A 26,173-nucleotide genomic window follows, 5' to 3' on the forward strand; every position below is an offset into this window, starting at 1 on the left:
CACCGTGACAGAGTGAGGGGATTTACATTGTTTCCCAAATCAATCTGTATGGTTATTTGTCTCTGGTAACCCTGAATTCATTGTTGCTGGTTAAACCACAGAGCCTAGGGCTTGCCGATCAGAAGGTCGGCAGTTCAAATCCCCACAACGGGGTGAGCTCCCATTGCTTGGTCCCAGCTCCTGCCAACCTAGCAGTTTGAAAGCACGAAGTGCAAGTAGATAAATAGGTACCGCTCTGGCGAGAAGGTAAACAGCATTTCCATGCGCTGCTCTGGTTCGCCAGAAGCAGCTTAGTCATGCTGGCCACACAACCTGGAAACTGTATGCTGGCTCCCTCGGCCAATAAAGCGAGATGAGCGCTGCAACCCCAGAGTCGCCCCCTAATGTCAGGGGTCCCTTTACCTTTACCTTTAACCCTGAATTCATTGTTGCTGGTGTGTTGTCAAGACTTCTAAAAAAAAGGACTGGGTAGTTTCAGGGAATCAGCATAATGTGAAATGACGGCTTTGCTTGAGGGTTTTGTGCCATTAAATCCAATTCCTTTATTGTGTACACTCACCACCAACCCCCAATAAAAAAATACTTGAAACTATTCTTGGAGGATGAAGTATTTATGACATTTACTAATGTGTGACATTACCCCCAGGAAGTGAGGTTATTAGCCCATCTGCTAATCCATTCATCTGTGAAAAAAAGACTAAGATCAAAATAACACTCCCAAAATTTACTCCACAGGTTAATCAAGTCAATTGAAAATATAGAAATAGATATATTGGGAATAAAGTGACTTGGTTATCATGATTTTCTGAAGGCCCTTCCACGGCAATTTCTTTTTGGTATTAGCTTGTTTAATGCCCAGATAATATTGCAGCTTAATTCTCATACATGATAATGCCACATCAAATTGAATAATGTGCCATAATTTTCCTGTGTGCCATAAAAGCAATACCTTGTAGCAGAAGTTTTCTTCTTGTACTATAATCCGAAAGAACCAGCTGCTCTGAGCAGTCTTTCTTTCTTTCTTTCTTTTTTTAAAAGCCAGTTAACCGTCTTCCTTGATTGCTCCCATTTGATCTTGATGCACACCCAGAATATATTAGCTTTCATTTATTTACCTTCTACGTCAATCCATTTAAACCATTGCTTAATTAGAGAAAGACTCCAAATTAATTACACTTATCAGTCTAATTATGCATCAATCCACTGCATTACATGGATGTCATGAGACTAGTCTAGCATAGTGACTAAGTGAGTGAGCTGCAGATCTGGAGTGCCCCTGTTCAAATCTCAGCTCTGTCACAACCTAACCAGCTGGCCTCAGGCAAACCTCTCTCTCTCTCTCCCTGTCCCATCTGCATTGTGTGAATGAAAAAATACGGACTTCCCTTACTGTGCTGTTAAAAACATTACCCAGGCAACGCAAGTGGAACATTCTGAACAATTCGAAGTGCTGTATATATATGTTTCCTGAGCATCAAGTACGGTCTACAAGTTTTAAACTGTTTTTCCATGTTCAGATGTATGAAACCAGTTGGACCATGGCTTTTTCACCTTCTCCATCCCAGGGGCATTAAAGACGAGTGGCAAAGTAGCCTGCTGGAACACTCCCGGTAAAAGGGGGCATTTCACCAGTAGCAGGAGTGGAGGGACGGGCAGGCAGAGTGCTGTCTCTTGCACGTCTGCTGCCAGAGGCACCTGCTTCTTCCCTACCTCATGGAAGGGCCACCTCCGCCCCCCCCATGTTTCCATAGCCACACATTGTAAGCATGTGAAGGCTACCATTTTCAGTTGGCAAACCTATGTCATCCCATCCATTTCAGTTAGCTGGGAAACACATTTTTGATATTTGGGAGGACTGAATGTCTGACTGACCAGTGGCTGAGTCCATAGCCTGCCTAAGAATGACTTTGCACTATTCAGAGAGAGTTAATTGGTTTCAATCCAGTTAACCAGGCTTTTTTGTATGTGCATTTGCCAGAACATGAGCTTGCTGGATTTTGTGCTCAGATGAATGGTTAGAAACACACAACCATAGTAGGTCCTTTTGGTCATTTTCACTATCACATGACAATGAATGAGCCCAATAATCAAAGGCCTGCATGTCTTTCAGAGAGGATTTTTCCTAACTAGGTATCCGTAATTGTATTGTCAGAGATAACCATTCACTTATATCCTTTTTATTCTTTAGAAACTGTGTAACACTTATATTTCACCTGTCTTCACAAGTGATCCTGGGGTGGGTAGCAATAATGCAGAAAAAAACAAACCTGTTGTCTGTTGTTGCTTTCTCAAATAGTCACTGAGCCTACTCAAAGGCCTGGAGGAAGAGAGTTGCCTTTACCTGGTGCCAGGTTGTATGAGGAGGAGCCATGGTTTGGGGGCACATAAGTAGAAAGTGAGATTTGCCCCTAAGCAGAGTGTTAAATGCCATTGCAACCACAAGGATGAGATGTGCATTAGTACACAAGCAGCAAATTTCTAAAGAAAAGCATAAGCTTTTTTCATTCTTTTGAACGGAACCCATTAGTATCAACATTAGCATTTTGAAACTAGTAGAGATGGCTTTAATCTAACGAGGCAGAGTTCATGTCCTACCTTTAAAAGCTGTTAGCTCTATCTGCCCTGCATGCTTTCTCTCAAAATTAACATTTTATAATTCCAATAAGAAACTTCATGGTGTGTGATAGTGTCTACTAATGATAAGCAGTGGTGGAGAAAGGCACCTGGCCTTACGGTCTCAGTCTTAAGGCAGCAAAACTGCCATTTTTAAAAATGAACAATATGCTCCTGCCACATCTTATTGCTCAGTTAACTTGCTTATTGAATTTTTAAGTATTCTGCTCCATTGGAATTCACTGTACCATACTGTCCCAGGTTAATAAATAAGATGACACCATGTGCTTAATTGTGGGGAAGGGGCATCAAGCTGTCAGCAGGACTGTGGTCTGGTGCAAGCATAATGCTAGTGCATCAGGAGCCAGCAACATTCACTTCCTCTGCTCCTCTGTTCCCCTCTGTGCAGCACATTGTCGCTTTCTTCCATTGTTGGCTTTATTCTTTAACCCCAGTTCAGTGTTCTGCATCAACTTGAACAACGGTTAATGATAAGTAAAACTATTGGTTTCACACAATAGTTTAGATTAGGTGTGGGGAACCTGTGTCCCTCCAGATATTCCTGGGCTGTGATTCCCATCACCCCTGAACTTTGGTCATGCTGGCTGCAGCACTTGGGGGTTGGAGTCCAACGCCATCTGAAAGGCCACAGGTTTCCCACAGCTGGTTTGGATGGAGATCCTAGTTAGGGCTGTTAAACTCTTGCAAATCAACTGCCCATTTATTTGGAACAGCCAGTGGCCTCTGAAGGTTATAAAAAACCTACAAGCTGGATATTGTTTCTTTGAAAATAACTGTTTCTTGCTGTGATCCTTCTGGGATGGGAACAAGTCACAAATCTTAATTAATTACATCGTTCCCATGATAATTGGTATTGCACTTCGCTGAAGTCGAGGTCAAGTTTCAATTGACTTCATTAATGTTAGGTCTGCATCTCAGGGTGTGAACCAGGATAACCTTGCAGACTGAACTGATCAATTGGCCCATTATCCTCTATGACAAACTCAGACACTGTGAATGGCAAAACAAATAAATAAGTGAATAGACTTACCTAACGCGCACTCTGTATTTCTGTCCATCATCCACTCTCACATTAGTACTGATGTTTCTAATTTCTCCTACGCTGTCGCATACAAATTGGTACTGAATAAAGGAAGCGGGGAGGGGAGATAATTTATTGTAATTGCAAAGCATCAGTAATTTTTAAAAGCTGAAACACAAATGAGTGAAATCAGGACACAAGAGGAAATGCTTCTCTTCCCCATGGCAGATATGCATGCAGGGGTTTCTTTCGTTCATCTAAAACCACACAGTACATTCAGTGGCAGATGCTTGTATGCACACTGAAGTTCACATTTTTAACGGACAGAGCAGGACAATTCCTGTGCATATGCAACTCGGGGCCAAGCCAGCTAGCACCAAAAAACTTTGATCAAAACATAAATCTTGCTATTAGATGTCTAAGCCAGTAACTGAATAGGAAATCCATGTTCCTTTGCTGCAAATAAGATTAGGAATGAGTAAATCAACTTCATTTTCTGATGATCCTTTCGTAGACTATTACCTTCAGCATTAACAGCGCTGAAAGTCAGCGTCCTTGCTAATCCACACTTTACATACCTGTGTGGTGTTTAGCTAATTTGTATATACTGGGTGAGAGCAAACATAGCACAAGTGGGCATCTGCCTTCTCCTTTTCCTCCCCCCTGCAGCTCCCATTGCATGCCCTCGAAATCTGCTCCAGTTGGTTGGGAAAGGAGGAAGCAGAAGCCCCATTGTGCAAATGGGAAAGCATCATTGGGCAATGCGTGCTGTGTAGAATCATGTCTTTAATTGCACTCTGTGGTATCCATTAATGTGAATTAATGAAAAGCAGGAGCTGATCTATTTGTCTGTGTGCCCATAAGTAAATCACAAGCGCTCTGAAATAGGATCTGGGGACTGAAGGCTCTTCCTTCACACAATGCTTGTGGAAGCCATGATTCTTCTCATACAGACACAAATAACACTGGGAGCTTCCCATAGGTTTTATGTGTTTTTCAGTACTGCACACTCCTTTTTTAACATCCGCACAGTGACACGAGGCAGACATTTTTCTAGGGGTTTATTTTCCTATAGGAATAACTTCATGGGTTACAATGAATGGATGACAACTTCAATGTCAGGCGAGCTTAGCAGTGTCGAAGTATTTTGCTTTCTTTGCTGCGGCATCCGAAAGTTTTCTGATACAAAATTTCCCTCAATTCAAAATTTTCTGGAACAGCCACATCTCCGCAACTACATGGGCTTATTTCTTTATTAATCTTTTCATTATAAATGTAAAGACAATGAGCAGTTCTTATACATATGAACTATCAGAAGACATAATTTTTAGTCTCAATCCAGGAAAACTGGAAATTCTACCCATTTACTGTGCAATAAAAATATACTGCAAATAAATACTGCTATAGCTACTGCTGCACAGCAAGATAATTTTAAAGCAAGTCCATTTAGTGGATTATGTGCAGGAAGAAATAAATGTGTATATGATATGACAAAAGTGTACAGTGTTCTGCAAATTCAAAAAACCTCTTTATTACAAGATCAGTTAGGCCAAACTGGTGCCATCCAGGTGTAATCTAACATGTCCTAGAGAGCACCAGATTGGGTAATGCCAGACAGTCACAGGCAAGTCCACACTAGAAATGGAAACCAGTTTGTCCATCTTGGTTCCCCTATAAGGGAGTCCGGGAAATGATAGTTCCATTAAGGCACTCAAGATGGGCTTTGGGGGGGGGGTCATTAGAACCAGGTGGATGTACTTTTTATTAAACCTTTGAATAACTGGGATATTGAGGACTTTAATATATTTATGATGTACCTAATAGGTTAACTCAGTATATTACTGGTATTTTGTTTTCATCTGAGAGTCCATGAACTACCGATCATGAAGCAAGGCCACATTCTTCTGCCACATTCTATTCCTGTACATTTTTCATGTGAACTGTTGTTATCAATGCCCACACAGCTTCCCTCCCCTATCATGCATGAATATTATCCCCAGGTGTCATAATTACCACTTGTAACAGGATTCGGAAAGGGGGCAATTTAAACAGTGACATCATTACCACCATCATTTTAAAAGAACTGTTTCTAAACACTTAATAACATCCATGGGTACCCAAATGTATTAGCTGCTGGTGGTGTGGTGTGGTGTGGGGAAGCTCAAACTGTACTTTAAACAATAATTTGAAACATTACCTGTAAGGTCCCATGTTTGACAGAAAGTTGAATAACGAAATGTCCCACTGTTCTTGGGTTCTGTTCAATATAAAGAATGGTTCCTTCGAAGCTGAAGGTCTGGAATTCTAAACTGATGTTGTTTTGTGGTTGCAAACGAAAACCCTCAAATTCCATGTAAGAATTCCCTTGGTATTGGATATAGCTAGAATCTATTGGGGAGTGGGGGGAAATTAAGAATGCACATTAGTTGATTACCTACCACTGAGGCAAAGAAATAGAATCTAGGACTCTGAAGGTTTTGTTGGCAGAGTTCCTGTGCATTCAGTGCTGAAAAACAGGCAGAAATCAGCAAGTGGATTGTTTTACTAGCAGAGAGATTCAATGATGTGGAAGAATGGTACCTTCTGATTACTGCCTATTATGCTGCAGTGATGACAGCACTCTTTGTAACATCCTTGGACTACCTGCCCTGAGCTGCCTGTTCCTGGTGTTTGCACACAATAGGTGAACGCAATAGGGTTCCTTTGGTACTGAATTCTCTATTAATCGCATGCAAGAAAACTGAGCAACTGCAGATATTGACCAATGTGAGCATCCGTAGTATTAAATGTTTCCTTTTTCTTTTTGTAAAATGTCAAATTGATAACACCAGTGAAACCACTGACTTGGCCACATAGATAGGGACATCTTCAGACCTGACACCACTGAGTTAAACAACTGAGTATCAGTTGGTCAATGGGCCAGTCATGATCGTTTTAACAGTTTATTCAAGCAGAGAAATATTCTCATTTCACAATAAGAACTACATAGAATTAGAATTATTGAGATCTTTTCACAAAGAATGTTCAAGGGATGCTGAAAGATAACAAAATAGAAAGAACATTTCTTGTTCTGAAAATATGTACCAATGCATTTCCTCATACATTTCATTCCTATGATCTTTGAAAATCCCACTATGTATGAGGTATACATATGCATAAATAATTTCCCCCCTGAATTTAACTGAATCCTTTTCAATATGACTGCCTTTTGAGGGCATGTCTTACTTTCAGACTTCAAAGGAGTTCACAGATTTCAGCACCTTTGGTTCTACCATGAGCACTGATGGCAATTTTTATAGCAGCAATGCCAAGAGCAAGGCAACACAGAGGCAAATTCCTTTTCGTTCCAAATTCAATGACAAAGCATTATGGTTTAAATGCCACTCCCTGTTCTCCAACCAGAGAACTTTATACGGCCCCATGTAAGGGCAAACTGAGGACAAACTTAGCGAAAATACCTAAGGACAGATAGGGAAACTATTTATGCTTTCAGAGCTAGCCAAAATGTGATGGGGAAAATACTAATGTAGAAATTGTGGACAACAACTTTCCTTCACTTTCTGCAACTCATCTACAACTGCAATCCCTAGCAGGGGTGCTAACTCGAACAAACGGGGAGGAGCAGGTATGCCCCACCCCACATAATGAATCACAAGTTGATCAGTCACACACACACTATTTGAATGGCTATGCCATCAACTTGGGGTGGGGACTGGACCCCTCTAATATTTTATTGTGGGGGCCGAAGGGACATTGGCCCTTGAGAGTTGGCTCCTATGATCCCTAAACAGTGTAGATGCTACCTTCACTGCTCACTACTAAGTTGTGCCTTCACAGCTGTTCTCTGAGTCCCAGCTCACCAGCTGTGAAAACCGCAATGAAATGGTGAGGCTGTTTTCAGCTTGTCCACAACTGGATTACTCTGGATCCAGCCCATAGCTGATATTTACATGCAAAGGCAGGTTTATTACAAGAATATATAAAACCAAAAGAGGTTTTGAGCTACATACAACACTTTGTCACCCACACGACAAAATGTACCTACTGAAGGTCTATTTTATTCTTCCTATAGATCTGAGAAGATAATGAATGATACTTTAGTTCTTTTGAACAATTGCTCTATATTGTGTTCTGTATTTGTGATTCTCATGCTTTGAGATTCACACACTATCTTTTCTTGGAGCAGTACCCCAGTGAAGAGCTATAGCTCAAAACATGGGGTGCCAGACATTCTTGCAATAAATTTCTCTGCACTCAATTACTGCCACTGTTTTGCACGCCACTCCCCCTTGGCACATTTCATGTTAAAAAAGGCATTATTTATTTCACAAATGGAACAATTGCCCCCTTATTTCACAATGAAAGTATTTCTGGTATTTAACAAACCAACCAAATGTAAGTGACACATCCTTGTGCTTTCAGAACTCACATCATTGAAGCCATCACCCAATGTATACATTGGAATCAAATGGCAGTCTCAGCTCCCCTTAAGCATCAAAGCAAGAAGAAAAGAGCTCCAATAAGTTCAAAGGCTTCTGTGCCATAATAGTTGTTCAGAAGAGGGAATTTCAGTAGGTTTTCTCAGCCCTGTAGGACTATGCAATTACAAGCTTCACCTGCTGCAATTTCTCCTTCTGCACAGCGTCTAAGGTTGACAAACCCTGCCCTCTAGTAGCATCTAATCGCTCTCTAAATTGTCCTCAACAAGCCCTTGAGTTTATTGTTCTACATATCAAAACCCTTAGCATTTCCTCTAACCTTTTACGTAGCACTCTCAGTTGGTAGCTTAGAGCAAGGAAAACAAATATCTGGAACAAAGCAATTGGAACACTGGAAAACAGCTAAATGGTGCATGGATAAGTCCATTTGCCCAGGACAATATTGCCTTATGTCAGAAATAGAGGTGTGCACAGACTTCAATATATTGTTTAGACCCCGATTTGGTATATTGGGAAGCAGTTTGACTTGGTTTGAGGTGCTTCATAGGCTGCCCAATTCAGCTAAGGGTTCATGCAAGGCTGCTTCATTTCTCCACTACTGGGAATTAATCAAAATTAGTTAGAGTCTTCTTTCTTTTGATGAAATGTGCAGACATGGATGTTCTTTTTTAAAACGAAATGTCCATAACTTCTTAAAATTTGGGGGTGGAATTGGAGGAAGATTTCATGCAATGTTGCCTCTTCTGAGGGCATCAATCTCCCCAAATTTCAGAAGGATAGCTACATGGTTTTTCTATGCGATCAACTGCTACAGTTTTCGGGTATGTAAAAAGAAATAAAGAATTAATCTCCTTTAGTGTTTGTGGACAATTGTTTTGAAAACTTAAACCCTTGGAAAGATTTTACATGAGGTGAATATTTTGTGTGACTTTTCCAACATGAAATTTCATTGCTTTTATTGTTGGTATTATACTATACAAGTTTTTTCACATACTTTATTTAAGTAATACTTACAACAGGCCTGCAAGGTAGTTCATTTTTATGATTGCAAATGGCTGCAGAAGCCGGATTTGCCTAAAACCACCTTCTGAGTTTATGACTGATATGAGATGTGAAGTAGTGGCTTTCTGGCTCACGCTTCATGACTATTTGAACAACGAATTTTTTATTTTGACATTTTAATTTCCCTGCACCCCATATCACAGGAGGACACGAAAGGTGCTTGATAAAAGCATATATGGATTGTAGTCACCCAAGTAGCACTGAGCAGAATTTCACAGTACATTAAATGTTCAAAAATCTGGCTGCTTCTACTTGAGTAGATTACAAATGGAAACAGAAGAGAAAATAGCACTTTGCTTAAAACCAGAGAACACAAAAACTACAAATATAGGAGTAGCCCTATAAGCCTGTCCTCCTCTTTTTAGCAGGAGAGTTTTTATCTTAGCTGGTTCACACGTGTTTTGTTTTTATTATTCAGTGGAGTTTTTTTTTTTAAAAAAAACTATTATTAACTCTTACTCCCAGTTGTCATTAAGAAACTGGATAGAAACTGAATAAAAAGCTGACTTAACAAAATAAAGCCAGTTGGGCATTTTGGAACTCCTACATGCAGAAATTCAAACTAAACACCCTACCCATTTTCAACACACCTACAGAAAATCTGATACTAAACACTGTGGAAGCCATGGAAACAGCCAGCTCCCAGGCTGATCTAAAAACAACCTGGATTGGCTGCCACTGAAAGGTCTAATAAAATCACTGGAGTAAAAAAAAAAACACACACCAAAAAAACTTAACCATGAATTTATCTAATCAACTTTTAAAGACCATTAACTGGTGGTCATCAACATAGCTGGTAGCAGTGACTGCCACTGTCTGAAGAAGGCACAGCTTTTGGAGGGGAAACTTAGCCATGCAGGGCTCCTTGCATTTGGTGCCATACTTAGTTGCCATGCCTAAATGTCCTAGAGGTCAGGAGGCTATAGTCAAAGCAACATCACAGGTAGGCATGATTGGTAATGTGCGGAGACCCCCCCCCCCCAGCAAGGGATGCACCATAGGCCTCCGGAGTTTCCTGATCCCCTTCTTCCTTGCTACTACTGCCTGTTCTCCTGCCCTACTCAAGCAAGGAGAAGGAGCAGCATCTGCCCACCATACTCTCTCACACTGGGCGATGGTGTGGAGTGGGGCCAAAGGCAAAGAAGTGCTGAATTTGGTGTTAGCAGCAGCAGCAAAGAGCCCACCAGAGACACCAGGCTCATGGGCCCTCTCCACCTGTGAAAAAGGGCCATAGATCCATGGCAGACCACCAGCCTTGCCTGCAGAATGTCTCAGGTTAAATCCTTGGCATCTCCAGGTAGGAATGAGAAAAATCCCTACCCGAAAGCCTGGAGAGCTGCTGCCAGTGAGTTCAGACTCAGCTAAATGAACCAAGGGAAGGGGTGTTGCTGTGTTCCTAACCTGCAGATAGCACTATATACGGTGCTGGCATACTATGTTGGTATTCATGAGATCTACACTAAAAGTTAAACTCTCAAGCTCACTAGACTCCATCACGATGGTACTGTTTTTGTTCTTTCCTGGACTACAAAAATGAGGTAAGGGGGAAGAGATTGTGATGTTTGCAGCAGGCTAGAAATATGTGGCTGGTAATATGTGTCTTCTGCTTGGTGGGCCCACAGTGTATGCCAGATTATACTAAATTTTAGAGGGAAAAGGAGTATGATGCAAAATAGAATGGCTTCATAAAAGACTTTGTGTTTGTGTGCGCGCTTTAAATTCGAATGACTGACATTAAATCAAATATTCCCTTTTACTAAGACCTTTAAGAAGTGAAAATAAAATGTAAACTACCAATGATTGGTTGCTGTTGTTGCTTAAATAACAACCTCAACCTGTCTTGAGTTATATTGTACAACTCTCTATCGCGCTCCTTCAGTGGAAGCCTGTGGATCTAAGCCTCAGCAGTAAAACCATGGTTTGCACAAACAAATTTTGGTTCTACATAGAACCAGAGGCAAAGCACAGATCAGTTTCTGTTTACACAAAAGCAAGATTTTAGTGGTTCTGAAGAAGGTAAAATGCCACAAAATATTACAATGCTTCAGGCAAACAAAACAAAACAAAACAAAAGATCCTCAGTGACATCTCCAACTTATTTATGTTGGGCAGCATGAAGAATATCCTTATGGACATGTTTAGGGAGAGGCTTGTGCTGCAAGTGTTACCATGCTCCATTTGTTAAGTGTCTTTGGCTACCCTCTTCTCCCTTCAAATCTGTTGACGTTCCATCCATGTTTTCAGTGATGGAAGAGAAAGGCCACCATGTTAATGAGATGACTTGAGCAATCACACAACACAAACAAGGGCAGGAAATCGTCTACATGTGCCAAGTCAGCAATCAGTCTTTAGTAAACAATTCATAATTTTTGCAGTCTCTTTGCAGATCATATGCAAATAGGGAGTGGGGCCTATGTGTACTAAACAAGTGCTTTTCTCTCGATCATTTTAACTAGCTTCTGAACCAGTTTGATTGAGTAGTAGTTGCAAACATGCTTATGAATATTATTATTTCAGAGCAGAAGAGGTCCTGGGAAAGGACGGGTTCATAATGGTACAACAGGTTCATCAAAGCTTTTCATCTGCACTTTAAACTGTTCATCAAAGGCCAGGGAAGTAAATAGCTCCCAGGATAAAGAAGTACTATAGAATGCCACAGAAATATTTGTTGCATTTGATATTATTGAGCAAAATATCTGAATAAAAAAATTAATATACAGAAATAAGACCAAAATAGGTCTACAGTGATATATAACACCCACCCTCTTATCAGATCACAGAATTCTACTTTTAAATGTTTCAACACCTCTTTTCCTGAAGTGCATTATCAAGACTTTTTCAATTAGACTATAAAAGCATTTCTGATCACATTTACATATCATCTCTTTCTTTGTAATCCTAGTGTTACCAATGAATAGAATACCTGTAGCTGTGACCACATGCCATTATTGCTTTTTTATGGATACATGACTGAAAGCAGCAAAGGACTGCATTTGAATAAGATGTTGCTCTAGTCAGCATAATTATTACCACTAGGGAAACTGGGCTCCCCCCCAAAAAAAAACAAAACCCCAATACCTTCTCCAGAGGGTTGGGAGACCCTACAGAACAGCTCACAGGGAAGGGAGAGGGGAGATTCTTCTGTCAGGAAAGCATAAATGCTTGTAATGAAGGAATAATATCCTTCGTGCTATGTTGAATACAACCCATATTTTCCTCAAACTTTCATAGTATTCCAGAGTGGCTTTAGGGCTCTCAGATGGTAAAGGAAATCTTATTCAGTTAATTGCATGCTGTGCAGTGCGGACCACACTTACTATAGAGTAAGTAGGCTCTATTGAACTCAACAGGACTTACTCCTGCACAGTGAATCCATTAGCAGTATAACCCTATGCAAGTTTACGCAGAAGTGAGTCTTTCTGGATGTGATTTCAGGTGAGTAAGAATAGGGTAGCAGCCTACACTGAAAAATATTTGCATTTGAGTGAAACAATTCTCCCATGTGTGAAATACCTCTTCTAATATGGTGCTTTTTCTAAGTATTATGCATTAAAAGAAGTAGCACTAAAAAATAAGACTGGAGGCACTTTTTGATTGATCAAAGACTGTCACACTGATTATTCTAACTGATTGACTAGATCTGAAAGTCTCTTATCTGGGAGTAAGTCCCATTTAAGTCAGTTGGGCTGCATCTGAGTAGACATGCACAGGATTGCACACTAAATGCTGCAGCATCAATATCCCACCCCCCACCTTTTAGGCTAGTTGTAGCTGTAAAGGGAGCCACATAAAGATGAATGCAGCACTTGAGCAAAGAACCAGCTATTCCATCTCCAGATCGCAAAATATAGATCTCTGTCTCTCTTTCTTTCTCACACACATACAAATAAATTCAAAGAGACACAAAATGCCAAAAAAGTGCAAAGAAATCCACATTCTTTCTAACATTCTCAGATGGGCATTGAAAATACATATTTCACAGCTGCTCAAACAACCATTGGTGCAAAGTATGGTTTTTGTGGCTCTACTTTTCAGAAGTCCACACAAATCAATTTGGAACATGCCCCCTTTCCCCCTTTATTTACGGCTTATACTTGAATTCTTAGGTTGCTTTCCGCATAGCTTCTTGCTTTAGAACAGAATGTACTTATAGCCATGCTGGCTCAGCTAGCTGGAATAAAAGTACTGGAACGATCCTTAGTTGCTCTGTTTCCAGACACAGTGCTATTTGGATATAATACTCCTCACCTTTGGTTCCATGCAAGAACCCAGAATTACAAGGAACCTATGTTTTATTCTGTCAGAGAAGTCTGTGCTGCATGACGTGCTGAGAGTTATGGCTGTGTTTATCCTCACAAAGTTGAAATGTCCTCTAATGTGGCATGCTATGCCAACAATAAAGTGTGGTTAACACCCAGAACTACTTTCAGTGGAGCCCATAAGGGGCTCTTGGGCAAAGAAAAGCAACGGTTATGAATAAACCCTCTTTAGAACTCACTTTGTCATAACTGAGAGCAGCCCAAAGACTTTGGGAGATGGCAGAGTGCTAAGGCACTGAGGATGTTGTTATTACCTTGTGCCATTTCTTAGAAAGAAAGAAAGAAAGAAAGAAAGAAAGAAAGAAAGAAAGAAAGAAAGAAAGAAAAGGTGCTCACTTTTAACATTTGAAAAAAGGTGCTGGTACTGCATACCCTTGAGTACCCCCAGAAAAAAAGCACTGCCTTGGGCAACACAGTGCCTTTCTACCCATGCAAATATCTGCCATGGAACAAACATGCCTTATTCGCCTTGCAAGAACCTCTGCATTTTAAAAACTCATGTGGAGCTCTATCCCTTTTCTCTTCGAGAAGAACAATAAGAGTCATGATTACACTCAATAGGCTTCAGTGCCATATATATGCTGATGAAGGCTCCGTTTACAACTTGCTGTTAGTAAGAAGAAGGAAAAAAAACCAAACAAAGGAATGCTGAAACAATTTGATTTGGTCTTTTTTAAAAAATAAATAAATGCAAAGACAGCTTAGGCCATTTCTGACATGCCATCTGCCTGAGGGGCCCATTGTCCGACTGAGCAGGACTCTGATTCAGTTGATGCAGCAGTTGCCCCACTTGAGAATGAGCCCTCAACACTCATATAGCACTTCTTCATTGTGCCAGCCTGCAGATGTGGTTCTTGTTTTATTTATTTATATTTTAAAAATATTTCTATACCAGAATTTCATTTTTTTAAAAATCAATGTGGTTCACAACCATTAAAATGCAATAAGACTAAAGCAAAAAATAAAATAAAATAAAAAATCATTACCATCTGACTATTACAGAAAAGCTTTATTCTTAATTGTCTGCTTAAGCATGGCAACAAACACTTGAAAGTCAATACAGATGGTGCCTGCTGAATCTCTATTGGAGGAACATCCCCCCCATAACCCTGAAGGCTTGGTTTTATGTTGATGTCACATGAGCCTGATCAGTTCATGGAACAACCAGCCATGCTCCTACAGATGATCTCAGTGACTGAGCTGGGATATAAGGGTTCAGGCCGTCCCTAAGTTATCCTGGACCTAAGTTGTCTTGTAAATAAATGCAAGGACCTTGAATCTGGCTCAGTAGAAGATGGTCAACCAGTGCAACTGTTTTAACAGTGGTGTCCCATGTTGGCAGTTATGTGGCCCTATTAGAAGTTTTGCTGACACACTCTTCACCAGCTGGAGCTTCCAGACCAAGCCCAAGGGCAGCCTTGGGGTTACAACACATGGACTACTGTGGTCTACCATCACTGCTGGAGTCTGAGGCTGATTCCCTTCCAGCTTCTCCTTCCAACTCCACAACCATGCAGCAAAATGTCATTGTGGAATAGGCTGCACAGGCTGTTTAAATGAAGGGGGCTGCACTGGAAGGGGGGTTGGTAAACTGCTTTTGTTAACTGGTTTTCTTTTTGAACATTCAGTTTGGATGTTGGTGGAGATGTAGATTTAAAATACTGTATTTCTGTTGGATTTAATAGGATTAAATTAGACTTAAGTGAAATGGTTTGGCTTAATTGTGTTGTGGTACTGGCTGATAGTGATGTAGATTAATTTATGTTGAAATAGCTGATAAACAGAGCCCCTCAACTACTAACTCTTATTGTTGGATTTCAAAAAGAAAAAGAGTCTGCATGAAACACTCAGAGAAAGTAAGCCACGGAAACTCTTTATCTCTGTTGTGTTCAAATGAAGATTACTGGAGGGGAAATAAAATCAAAATCCTAGTCCCTTCTTAAATATTGCATAGCAAGGATAACCAGAATGCTTTCGTGAGATATAAAAATGGACAAAGCAGCATGCAAAAAGAACCAAAACCTGAAATGATGCTTTACGTTTTTCTTTTTCTTTTATAGCAACATAATATTTCTTTCACATCATGCTTTACCAAAATAGAAACAGATTGTCTCTAGGCTCACAAACACAGAAGAAAATTCTGTCATCCATTACTGCTACATTCCTATAATATTTCTGAAGAATAATATTTTCACTATTATTGATTGAATGTGTTGTTTGCTTTTGTGCAGGAAAAATAATAATATATAGTCACACAAAGAAAAAGATACAATAAAGCAGCAAATGAAATACATTTTTTAAAAAACAATAGATAAAACAAACAACTCAGCAAATACCAACTGTAATAATAATTTAAAAATCAAACTGATATTGGAAAAGCTTGAAGAAAGAGGTAGATTTTCACAGGTTGGTGAAAGAAGACAAATGTTTCCCCTTAGCTGTTGATTCTGTGGAGTGGTTGCTATCAAAGAAAAAGTCCTGCTCCTTAGCCCTTAAGGATTTATTTTTTAAATGCATATTGCTGCACAATGAAGAGCTGAATTTAAGACTGGGAAAATGAGAAACTGTGGGTACTGAAACTGGCAGATCCTACCACCTATTAACTGAATCATTGATGAGAAGATCCTTCCATACTTTGCTGGGTGAAAGAAAAATAAATATATCAATAGATAAGAAATATTTAAGGCAGAGGAAGGTTTGGGGCTCTGCTGTTACATATGGTAATTGCAATATTTGCATAAGTGGATGCAAAACACCTTGAAATTATTTGGACAATATAGAAATTAAAGCGTCTAAGACAATTCTCTATCAACTTATTGTCTAATAGCTCCCATTCTAAGTATAGCTTCTGGCTTAATTCTTTGGCACAAGCATTTGAAAATAATCCATGATTAAGGAGGATACAGTCCTGGGGGTACAAACATTTCCAAAACGTAATCAAGACAATTTCAAATATATGTACACCTATATTGCTGTATTGCCTACAATGAACTTCCCAGCAGTAATGAAGTTTTGCAATTACCGATTATAACTGGTGTTGGCAGCATTGATTTTTCTTTGTTGTTGTCTTTGACTGGTAAAAGGATTGCACATCCCTTCTTCCATGCGACAGAGGGACATGTGAATATTGGTAAGTTAAGTTTAATACAACCAAAGATCTGTCTCCTGTAACATCGCCACAGGTTATTTTTTTGCAAGCTTGCTATATTAGGTTCTGTTTGTACAATTGGGACTGTAAACACTACAAAATGCGGTGAGTTCATCACTATCTACAAAGCCATCTATGTTTCGTTTCCTAGCAAAGTCATTTTGCAGTAGAACTTCATTTGTTTTTATCACTACAGTGGATAGACTTCTGTAATCACCTGCAGTTAGTGCGTCTTCTGCTGGAGGGTGGGCCTTGGGAAGTCTCCAATGGTGCCAACTACTGATGGCATGTGTAAATTGAACTAGGCCAAAAAGTCAGAGTTCAGAACCACTCTTTAAGTGGGAAAAGCCAATGGGTTAGGTCAGAAAGAGCATACAGTGGTAGAACTTTCAAAATAGGACAGCTTTCTTGTACTCCCGACTGCTTGGGAGCAAAACCCTAATACACTGGTGGGGACCCTTTTTCAGTCCCAGTTCCATCAGGAGCAACTTCTAGGTCCCAATGCAAAAGTAGGCAGTGCAGTGGATGTGTGGACTAGGGAGAGCCATCTGAGAGTCAAATAGGGAAGTCCTGAGGACAGTATATGGCCCCTGACCCTGAGATTCACCATTCCTGCTTTAATGAGACTTGGTTCCTCTGAAACTGCATTACAGAGACAGAACAACTTCATCTTTTGTTAGAGAGGCAAGGAAATCTCAACTCAGTTCACCTCTCGCTAGTTAAGAGTTATCTAACTGCTTTACCAGATTATCTGGTCTGGTAATGGAGCCTTAGTTAAAGTGTCTATTCCACAGTGCTGAAATATGTTTTCATTCCCATACATTTAGTTCTTGAAAACAGGCAGGAACATTAAGCAAAACAATAGAAATGATAGCATCACCACTACTGCTACTTCTGCTACTATTATTATTATAAACAACATGTTTTAATGCAATTTTTTCAGTCATCTCTTGACAGGCGGCAAAAGCAGTCCAATAATCAATATAGATATGTAGGACTAATAAATAAAATATTTCCCATGCTGACCTAATGCTATTTATCTTTCCCCAATGTTTCTTAGTGGCACAGGCTTGTGCACACACAAAGCTAGGAACATTCTTGCCAGGATTAACCCCTTTGCCTATATTATTGTTGTTGTCCTGTTCACAAGTTCTCTAATACACACACACACACACACACACAAACACACACAAACAAACCCAACCTTGCTGTAACAATTTCTTCGCTATTAATTTTGATGTGAGGGAAGTGTGTAATGGCCATTAATATCTAGCCTCCATATGGAACTTGGCAGTTCCAGTTGCCTAGCAACCACCAGCCGACTTTGTGTGAGAAACAGAAAGCTGCGGCAAGATTAGGAAGGGTTAGATGCTTTCACATTGCCAGGCTGGGCAGAAAGCTTAAAGGAATCTACACAGAAAACTGACCCGGAAAGCTGAGATACACTAACTTTCCCCGCGTATCCTAATTCATTCACGTCACTGGAAGGCACTAAACTTCACATTATGCAGGATATCTTTGACTGATCTCCCAAAGTGTCATTTTCACTTAAAAGCTAGCACAGGTGTGCTGGTGGTGTGTTGCTGGGTAGGCGTGGATTTTCGCAGGTTTATATGTGAATTGGATTAGAGCAGCACTACAGGGGGAAGGAAGGACAACCTTTCCTCCCCGCCATTTTCTGAATTTAAATTTCGCCCCCTCGGGGAGAAAAATGCAGGTGCCTATATTTTCCCGCAGTGGGATACACAGCAGCTGAGGGGGATTTTGACAGCACATAGGACAGGGTTAAATCCCTTTCCCCCAGCACTGATGCTTCAATCCAATTTTGGGGCCTCCGAGGCAGCTGCTTAGTGAAAATACATTTGTTGGGAGATCAGAGATCTCGCACATAATATGTAGTTTGGCCTTAATATTGTACTGTCTGCAGCTCAGAGGGTGGCCCCAAACTAGATTTTAAAGCCTTATTGCTTTTTTATTTGCTATTTAGTTTTCTTGCAGCTCAGCATTACTCTTAGACCATTTAAATGCGCAAGCATTTCTAGAGGGTTGTTTATACAAACTAAGCAATGGCTGTTTTCAACCTAAACTTCCCGTGGTCAGGAATGTCAGCTTTAAATAGGCAAACAAAGACAAAAGGCACTTGTGCATTTTGTTGTCCTGCTATGCAAAATGCCACCTTATGTTTGGGGTTTTTTTTTTTAAATGTTTCTAACTGCCGTGGAAAAGAGGAATAACCAATACATGAAGAAATGATGGGTTACCACTGAAATTTATGGAAAACCATACACAAAATTCTGTCTGAGTTTAATTGGAAATTTAAGGTGTCATCCAATAGTATTTGGAAAAGCATCTTGAGGGCCATAGTGCAGATGGGATCTCCATCTCTGACATCAGGGAAAAGGAAAGTGTGGCAATTCCACCTCTTTCTTCCCCTTCCTTTCCACCTCTTTCTTCCCCTTCCTCTCCCTACTCCTCTCATAATGATCATGGTGATTGAGGCTGCAATTCTATAATCACTTATCCTCTGAAATCAGGGATGGAGCTCAGAGATCAAAATCCAGTGTTGGATATTAACCAGCAGCCCTGTCACTTCTCGATCCTCTGAAACCTTAGCCCAACCAACATCAGGGTTCTGTCACTGACAGAGTCAAAGTGGTGACATGGATTACAGCTAGGGTGGGGATGCCAGTAGCTGTGTGGACACAACGTTGAACACATCATCTACTGGAAGGATAGGTCAGTTTCTCAAATGTACACACCTGTGCTTTACTACAAATTCAACATGGCTACAATTTTCAAGTTAGAGGAAAGCTGGTGGTGGGGGTAGGGAGCACGTTAAGCAGCAATATTTCACAAGAAACTACAGAGTACCTTTAGATTGTGGGTAATGTAATGTGTACATGTAGGAGTGCGCTGAAGTCAGAGTAAACAGTAATTTGTCAGTGCAGAGATGCAATATCAGTGTGCAAAGCAACTTCTAGGCAATTCTAGTTAAGGAGGTTTGTGTGCCATTTCCACAAATCTAATCCCTATAGAAGAAAAGGGCAGATGCAATACAGTGTCTACTCAAAAGTACATCTCACTGACTTCCAGGTCATATGCACACAATTGCAGCCTTACAGTGCAAGCCTACGTATAGCACTTCAGTGAGTTCAACAAACCCATTGAGTTCCATACATTTACTCCCAGGGAAGTGGGTATAGGATTGCAGCTGTAGTCTCTGCTGGTTTTTCACAAGTCCACACCAGTGCAGGCATTCCATGTTTTTGGCTGGCTCCCCATGGTAAGCATGTGGGCTTTGCAAAATAAAGCTACTTGCCTTTTTCTATAATATACACCACACCTAACTGTGTGCCATGTTTAAGATGTATTTATTTTTTTAAAGGAGAAAATAAAACATCAAATTTATCAAGAATGCAGCAGCTAGGTGGCTACTGTCTGGTACAAACCAAGACAGGTAATATTATAACTATTTCATGCTAGCTTCCCTTGTTATATATTTGTTTCGGGATTCAGTCCAAGGCATTTGTTTTACAGCACAGTCCAGTACATGCCTAAAGGGCACCCCCAAGGAATACTTAAGCCAAAGGCTGTGGGAGGTGATCAAAGAGGGCCCTTAACCCAATAATACCTTGGGTATAACCAATCAAAATTTCCTCACATGCTCATGCCAACTTAAGCCACTCCAAGCCAATTAGAATTACCCTACAGTGTGATGCAGGCAAAAAAAGAGGTGTTCCAAAGGCCAATCAGTGGCTTCCCCAAAAAAATTCCTACTCTGCCCCATAAATAATGACTAGCAAAGCCTACACTATATAGGGAAGGAAGGTGCTGCCAGAATAGAAGAGAAGCAGCAGCTGGAGGGCAGCCACCCATTCCCAGTTGGATACTAAAACCCATGTCTCTCATAACAGCTTCTGTTCCAGAAGTTTCTGTTCCAGAAGTTTCTGTTCTGTTCTGCACAAGGCCTGACCCAGGAGGGGTGTGTGTGTGGCAAATTCAGCCCCACTCTAGAGTGGGAGCGGCATATTCCCAGCATCTGTTCTCTTTCAGCTTGCAGTGAAAGAAAAGAGCGTTGTCCAGTGATCACCAACTTGAAAATGAAGACTCTAAAGGGAATGAGATTGTGGCGTTTGATTCAAGAGAAAATTAGAGTTTATTTACAATCTGCACTTGAATGGATTTTCTTTAATGGATTTCCTCAGTGTAGTTTACAGGAGCAGGTCTCATAATGGCAAGGGTGCTGTTTAAACAAGCAATAAAATTTATTAACTTCTAGAAGCATCCAAATGCTCCTCCAAGGCCCAGAACGCTACAAAAGCATTACTCAGAACACAAATCAGAGAACATAAAATAAAGAGATTCACTGGTAGTTATTCCCATTTGTCCACCTGTCTGTTTATCTTTGTTCATTCTCTACAAGTTAATTTAACTGTTACAATATAGTGTTAAATCAAAATCGTGTCCTAAAAAAACTCCACTGAGCATCAAAAGGCCACGCAGTACTTGAAGACACGTAGTAGAACTCTGTGGTATTATATCACCAGGAACAGAGACCTCCTGCTTTGCCTTGGCACACAGAAGAAAGGAGGAGACAGAATACTTTTCTTTTTGGAATAATAAAGCCTCTCCTCTTACCAGAGGGGAGGAGTTGTGAGCAGGAGCCAGTTCCCATGTTGGCAGAGGGCATACTCGGCCCCCTGCGTCAGTTTACCGGCTGCTGCGCTGTGCCCATCAGCCAGCCAACCGTGCCCACATGCTGCTGCCTGGAGTCATTGGTGTTAAGTTGTGGGTGAACATATCAGATGACACAGCGATTCTTCAAACAGCTCTTGTTTATTCACAGGCCAGAACAGAACTGAACTGAACTGAAGGATTCAGTCAGCCTGCTTATATAGAGCTCCAGTACAACGTAACTGTAACAATTTTCTAAAACTATCCAATCACTGAATGTCACTTTCGATCCCTTATTTGCATAACTATCTACAGTATCCCCCTGCTGGCCCAGGGTGAGAACTTCAGTACATAACAGTCGGATCACCCGCCCACCCTCCCTTTAGGTCATATTTATGCTTTTGACCTTTCTATGGACTTTGGTTGGTTGCCCCGGTTGCCCAGAGGGCCTGGTAGGAATTTTTTATCCATTTGGCAAATTGGCAACAGCCTCTTGGTTTTTCGCCTACCTCATAGCAAATCGGGTATTGGTGGTTAGGCATTGGAATATGTGTCGTGTGTTGGAGGGCAGGTTGTGGACCCCTCCCCTTGTTGGGTATTCCATTAAAGGAATCCTGTGGTCGTGGATCCTGTCCGATGCCCTGCTGGTGGCTAGGGCCATGGCACGACCCCCGGTGACATCAGGGGAAGCTTCCAATTGTATTTGCATCAACAAGCTCCTCCCATTGGCTGTTAAGCTTCAGGTGACTCCCCGCTGAGTGGAGTCAAATATACCTTGTTTGATCCAATGCCTATGCCAATACCATTCACATACTGTAACTAATAAAGTTGTGGCCTTCTTTGGCCCATTAACCTAAAATATATGTGTCCTTGAGTCTTATTTATCCCTAAGCGGGTGACAGGTCCTTGACTCACAACTAAATGCTGCTTACAACCAGTAATGCATTGCACTGGTGTGGGGCCACTGGGGTGTAGAAAGCTGCCTTATACTAAGTTCATTGGTTCATTTAGCTCAGTATTGTCTGCTCAGTTTTATCTGACTTTTAGCAGCTCTCCAGGGATTTTAAAATGTACTTCTGTATGTGCCCACATGTGCCCATGGTACATGTATGCTACTAAAGATTCATTGTTTACTCTAATACAAGCACCAGGTGCATGTGTTTCCAAATCAAAGGTAGCACTACAAAAGCATATTGCAACAATCCAGCCTGGTGCAGCATAACTCAACTGATATCTCGGTGGATATAAATCACCATATTGTTCAACGATATGCAGTTGAATGTGTGGGTGCGAATGTGCGCTTCCTGCCATAGCCCCAGACCAGGACTAATGAGACAGAATCTGAATCACTCTCTGGTTGAAATAATGGATGAACATACATGGATGCTGTGAAGTTCAAAGCCAAAATTCACAGAACCAAAGTTAAAAGAAGGTTTATCAAGGGATTCTCCAAATATGTGACAGGGCTTAAGGCTCAATTTCCAAGAACCTCTACTCAGAAGTAATTCCCACTGAGTTTAATGAGACTTACTCCATGGTAGATGTGATTAGGATGTCAGGCTTGGGAAGCTGCTTCAATGAGTGTTTTAGATCTCCCCTGTCATCTGAGACAATCTGAACTGATTTTTTCTTTTCTAAACTTACTTACATACATGACTCATTTGCCTTCCTATAACAAAAGAGTTCTCAGAGTGGCTCACAAAATAAAAACAATTTAAAACAACCACCAAATGCATAAAACAATACACATAACACTGCTTTGAAACAACTCTGGGTTAAGATTTGAAAGATATTTTTTTTAAAAGCAAAAGATAAAGCAACAGAGCTAAACAAGCATAAGATTTTAAAAGCCAGTGAAAATAAAACGGTCTTTGTGTGGCATCAAAGACACCCCCATCCCAAATAAAGGGGGGGGAATAGCCTTGGCTCTTTCTTTTGTGTCTCAAAGCCCTGCAAGTGATTTTATTTATTTAATGTATTTATCCCATACTATATGGGATTTTATTTACGATATGGGATAACATTTCACATGCAAGTTTCTCTAGTCAGTAAATTTAGGACAAACAATATGAAGTAGCAAACAATCTGTTTAAATATTTGACAAAGATGGCAGGGGCGGGGTGGAGAAATTGAATTAAGTTTGCATTTAAAGGTGAACCTACCAAATTCATGATTTCTAAAAGAATACATGAAATGACACACAGCTGTCCTTTGAAATTCACATTTCTCCTAATTTCCCCAGCCCAGTAAAAAAAAAATGCATATAAAGTAGGGTAAAGTGTGCATAAAATCTGTGAAAATGGCATATGGAAAAGAATTATATTGGGTAAACATCTTTGCAAAATTGTGTATATTAGGAAAGGTTGCATAGAAAAATAATTTGTTAGGGGAAAAATTACACTAATATGCTGAGGAAATTACAGTGTTACCTCGGGTTAAGTACTTAATTCGTACCGGAGGTCCGTACTTAACCTGAAACTGTTCTTAACCTGAAGCACCACTTTAGCTGATGGGGCCTCCTGCTGCCGCCGCGCCACCGGAGCACGATTTCTGTTCTCATCCTGAAGCAAAGTTCTTAACCCAAGGTACTATTTCTGGGTAGCGGAGTCTGTAACCTGAAGCGTATGTAACCTGAAGGCAATGTAACCTGAGGTAGCACTATACATGTGTGTCATCCCCCCACCTCCAGAAATGTAGAGAACTGAATTTAAAATTGGAAAAAATGAGAAACTGAGAGAGCAAAAATTGACAAATTCATCCATCCCTAGTGTTTGCGAAATGAACTAATCTTAATAGGGATAACTTTCCAGCTGTATAGCTAAGAACCTGCCAGTTCCCTTCTTCCCCTTTCTTCCCTACTGCTAGCCAGGCATAGAAACAGATTTTGATGTGGCTGTATTATTCAGAAAACCCAGGTGCTTTGAGTTGAGCACTTTTAGCTGCCATGCATAATAAAAATGATTTTGAAAAGCACAGAGCTACATTTCAGAAACTTTTTTTTTTAAGAATCTGAGAAAAAGGTTAGAGTGGCATGAAAAATTTGTAATGTGTACAAGAGAAATAAGGACAGAAGCAAGCTTTGAACAGAAAGTCATGATGCATAAATCCATTTGGAATTCATGAAATAAGGACAATTTTTTATCCAATAATATGAAATTATTATTATTATTTTTGCAAATGAGGAGCAGTATGGAAATACAGAAGACAATCAGATGTTCCCTACATTCATGCCGAAGTGATTTTATGAAGCTTTTTTGAATATGAAGTGTACTTAAAGAAATAAATGCAGGGTTCAGTCCGGCCTCCATACATGCTCTCTTCCATTGACATGAGAAACCTAAAAGTGTTTGGTCAGTTGCTCAGAGAACCTGAAAGTGATTAACTTTTCCTTGGTTGCTTGGGAAGTGGGGTGGGAAATGGATGGCCAATTTGACATGAACTAAATCCAATTCAGATTACAGTGGTACCTCAGGTTACATACGCTTCAGTTTACAGACTCTGCTAACCCAGAAATATTACCTCAGGTTAAGAACTTTCCTTCAGGTTAAGAACAGAAATCGTGCTCCGGTGCTGTGGCAGCAGCAGGAGGCCCCATTAGCTAAAGTGGTGCTTCAGGTTAAGAACAGTTTCAGGTTAAGAACGGACCTCCAGAATGAATTAAGTACTTAACCCGAGGAACCACTGTATGCTCATCTATCTGCCTTGTTAATTTTCTTAGCACAGAGGCTACTTTTCCTTCTTGTATCAACCTTGAACTCTCCCAGATGAACTACAATTTTGATTAATTAGGTTTAGATGTTTTATATCCATGGCTGCATCTAATTGTTAACTGATTGTTATGATCTTAATTCCAATGCCTGGCCATGTGTTGGGAAACAAAAGATGATCAAAATGAAACATTGTTGATTTGCCCCTCTTGAGGACAAATGCTGAAGCAGTAAATACAAGTTTTATTTCCAATATATTGATCATTGCTGTTGTACCCATGCCTCAGTTCCATCAGCCGTTCTGCTTTCAAACAACATCGATCTCACCATTTGGAATATAACATATTTCTGTATGTTAATTTTAACTAATATAGGCAAATTTACGCACATCCCGCCCCCAAAGATATGCATTTTTGTACATGCTGTTTTGTTGGAGAACTGTATTGCAACATTAGGATAAGTGCAAATTTCAAAGGATAGTTGGGTTTCGGTTTCTGCATTGGTCTGAGAAGTGTGAATTAGGTTACTTCTTATTTAAATGTAAACAGAATTGCATTAGTAAGTTTCTTTAAGGAGCTTTGCACACTGCAGTTCAGGATCATGACCACGACATCCAGCCAACTATTTGCAAAGCCTTGGAGCTGCACAAGGCAGGGCATTATCTTCACTGTTGCAGTTTGCTTGTGATTTGTCAGCTAGAATTTATACATTTTGCAGGAACATTGAGAAACCACGAAGGTTCAAACAGCAGCTCAGAAATAGAGCTGACATTTAACTTCTGCTTCTATACCCACTGAAGATGTCAGCTAAACCCACCAAAATCAGTGATATTTTCCTATAATCCCAAAGAGGCTTCATGCCATTTTAAGAACAATCTTAGAGCCAAGCCTGTCTTTCAGAACGTGTCAGGCAGAATATTTGTCATTTTCAAGGGCATCATGAGAATCCAATGTTCTTTACACACACAAAAAGGCCTCAGATGTGAAGGCTTCTGTTCTCATTGAGATGATAAACCTGTGCTTGTGCTGTACTTCAGACCGTAGGAAACGGTTCAATTAATTGGACGTCAGTCCATCACAAAAAACTACAACAGCACCCATGCACTAAAATGCAAGCAGAAGAGTCAATACTGGCTAGCGCTGAGCTCCACTGACAATCCCCCCTACTTT

The 26,173-nt window shown here is 40.4% G+C and overlaps 1 protein-coding gene and 1 long non-coding RNA gene across 2 annotated transcripts in view; one reads left to right on the forward strand and one right to left on the reverse strand.

The window, feature by feature from the left end:
* Positions 1-26,173, reverse strand: part of EYS (eyes shut homolog) — a 491,695-nt gene that overhangs the window by 214,940 nt on the left and 250,582 nt on the right. Inside the window, exons 20-21 of the mRNA XM_083729676.1 lie at positions 5,853-6,043; positions 3,665-3,756 (exon numbers count right to left, since the gene is read on the reverse strand). Coding sequence (XP_083585802.1) covers positions 3,665-3,756; positions 5,853-6,043 — 283 coding nt within the window. The remainder of the gene's footprint in view (positions 1-3,664; positions 3,757-5,852; positions 6,044-26,173) is intronic.
* LOC310840819 lies at positions 19,567-20,999 on the forward strand. Its single transcript, XR_014562172.1, has 2 exons — positions 19,567-20,080; positions 20,677-20,999. It is a non-coding gene; the product is annotated as an uncharacterized lncRNA (long non-coding RNA).

This window comes from Podarcis gaigeae (genome assembly GCF_964106915.1).
Source record: "Podarcis gaigeae genome assembly, chromosome: 3".
NCBI lineage: Eukaryota > Metazoa > Chordata > Lepidosauria > Squamata > Lacertidae > Podarcis > Podarcis gaigeae.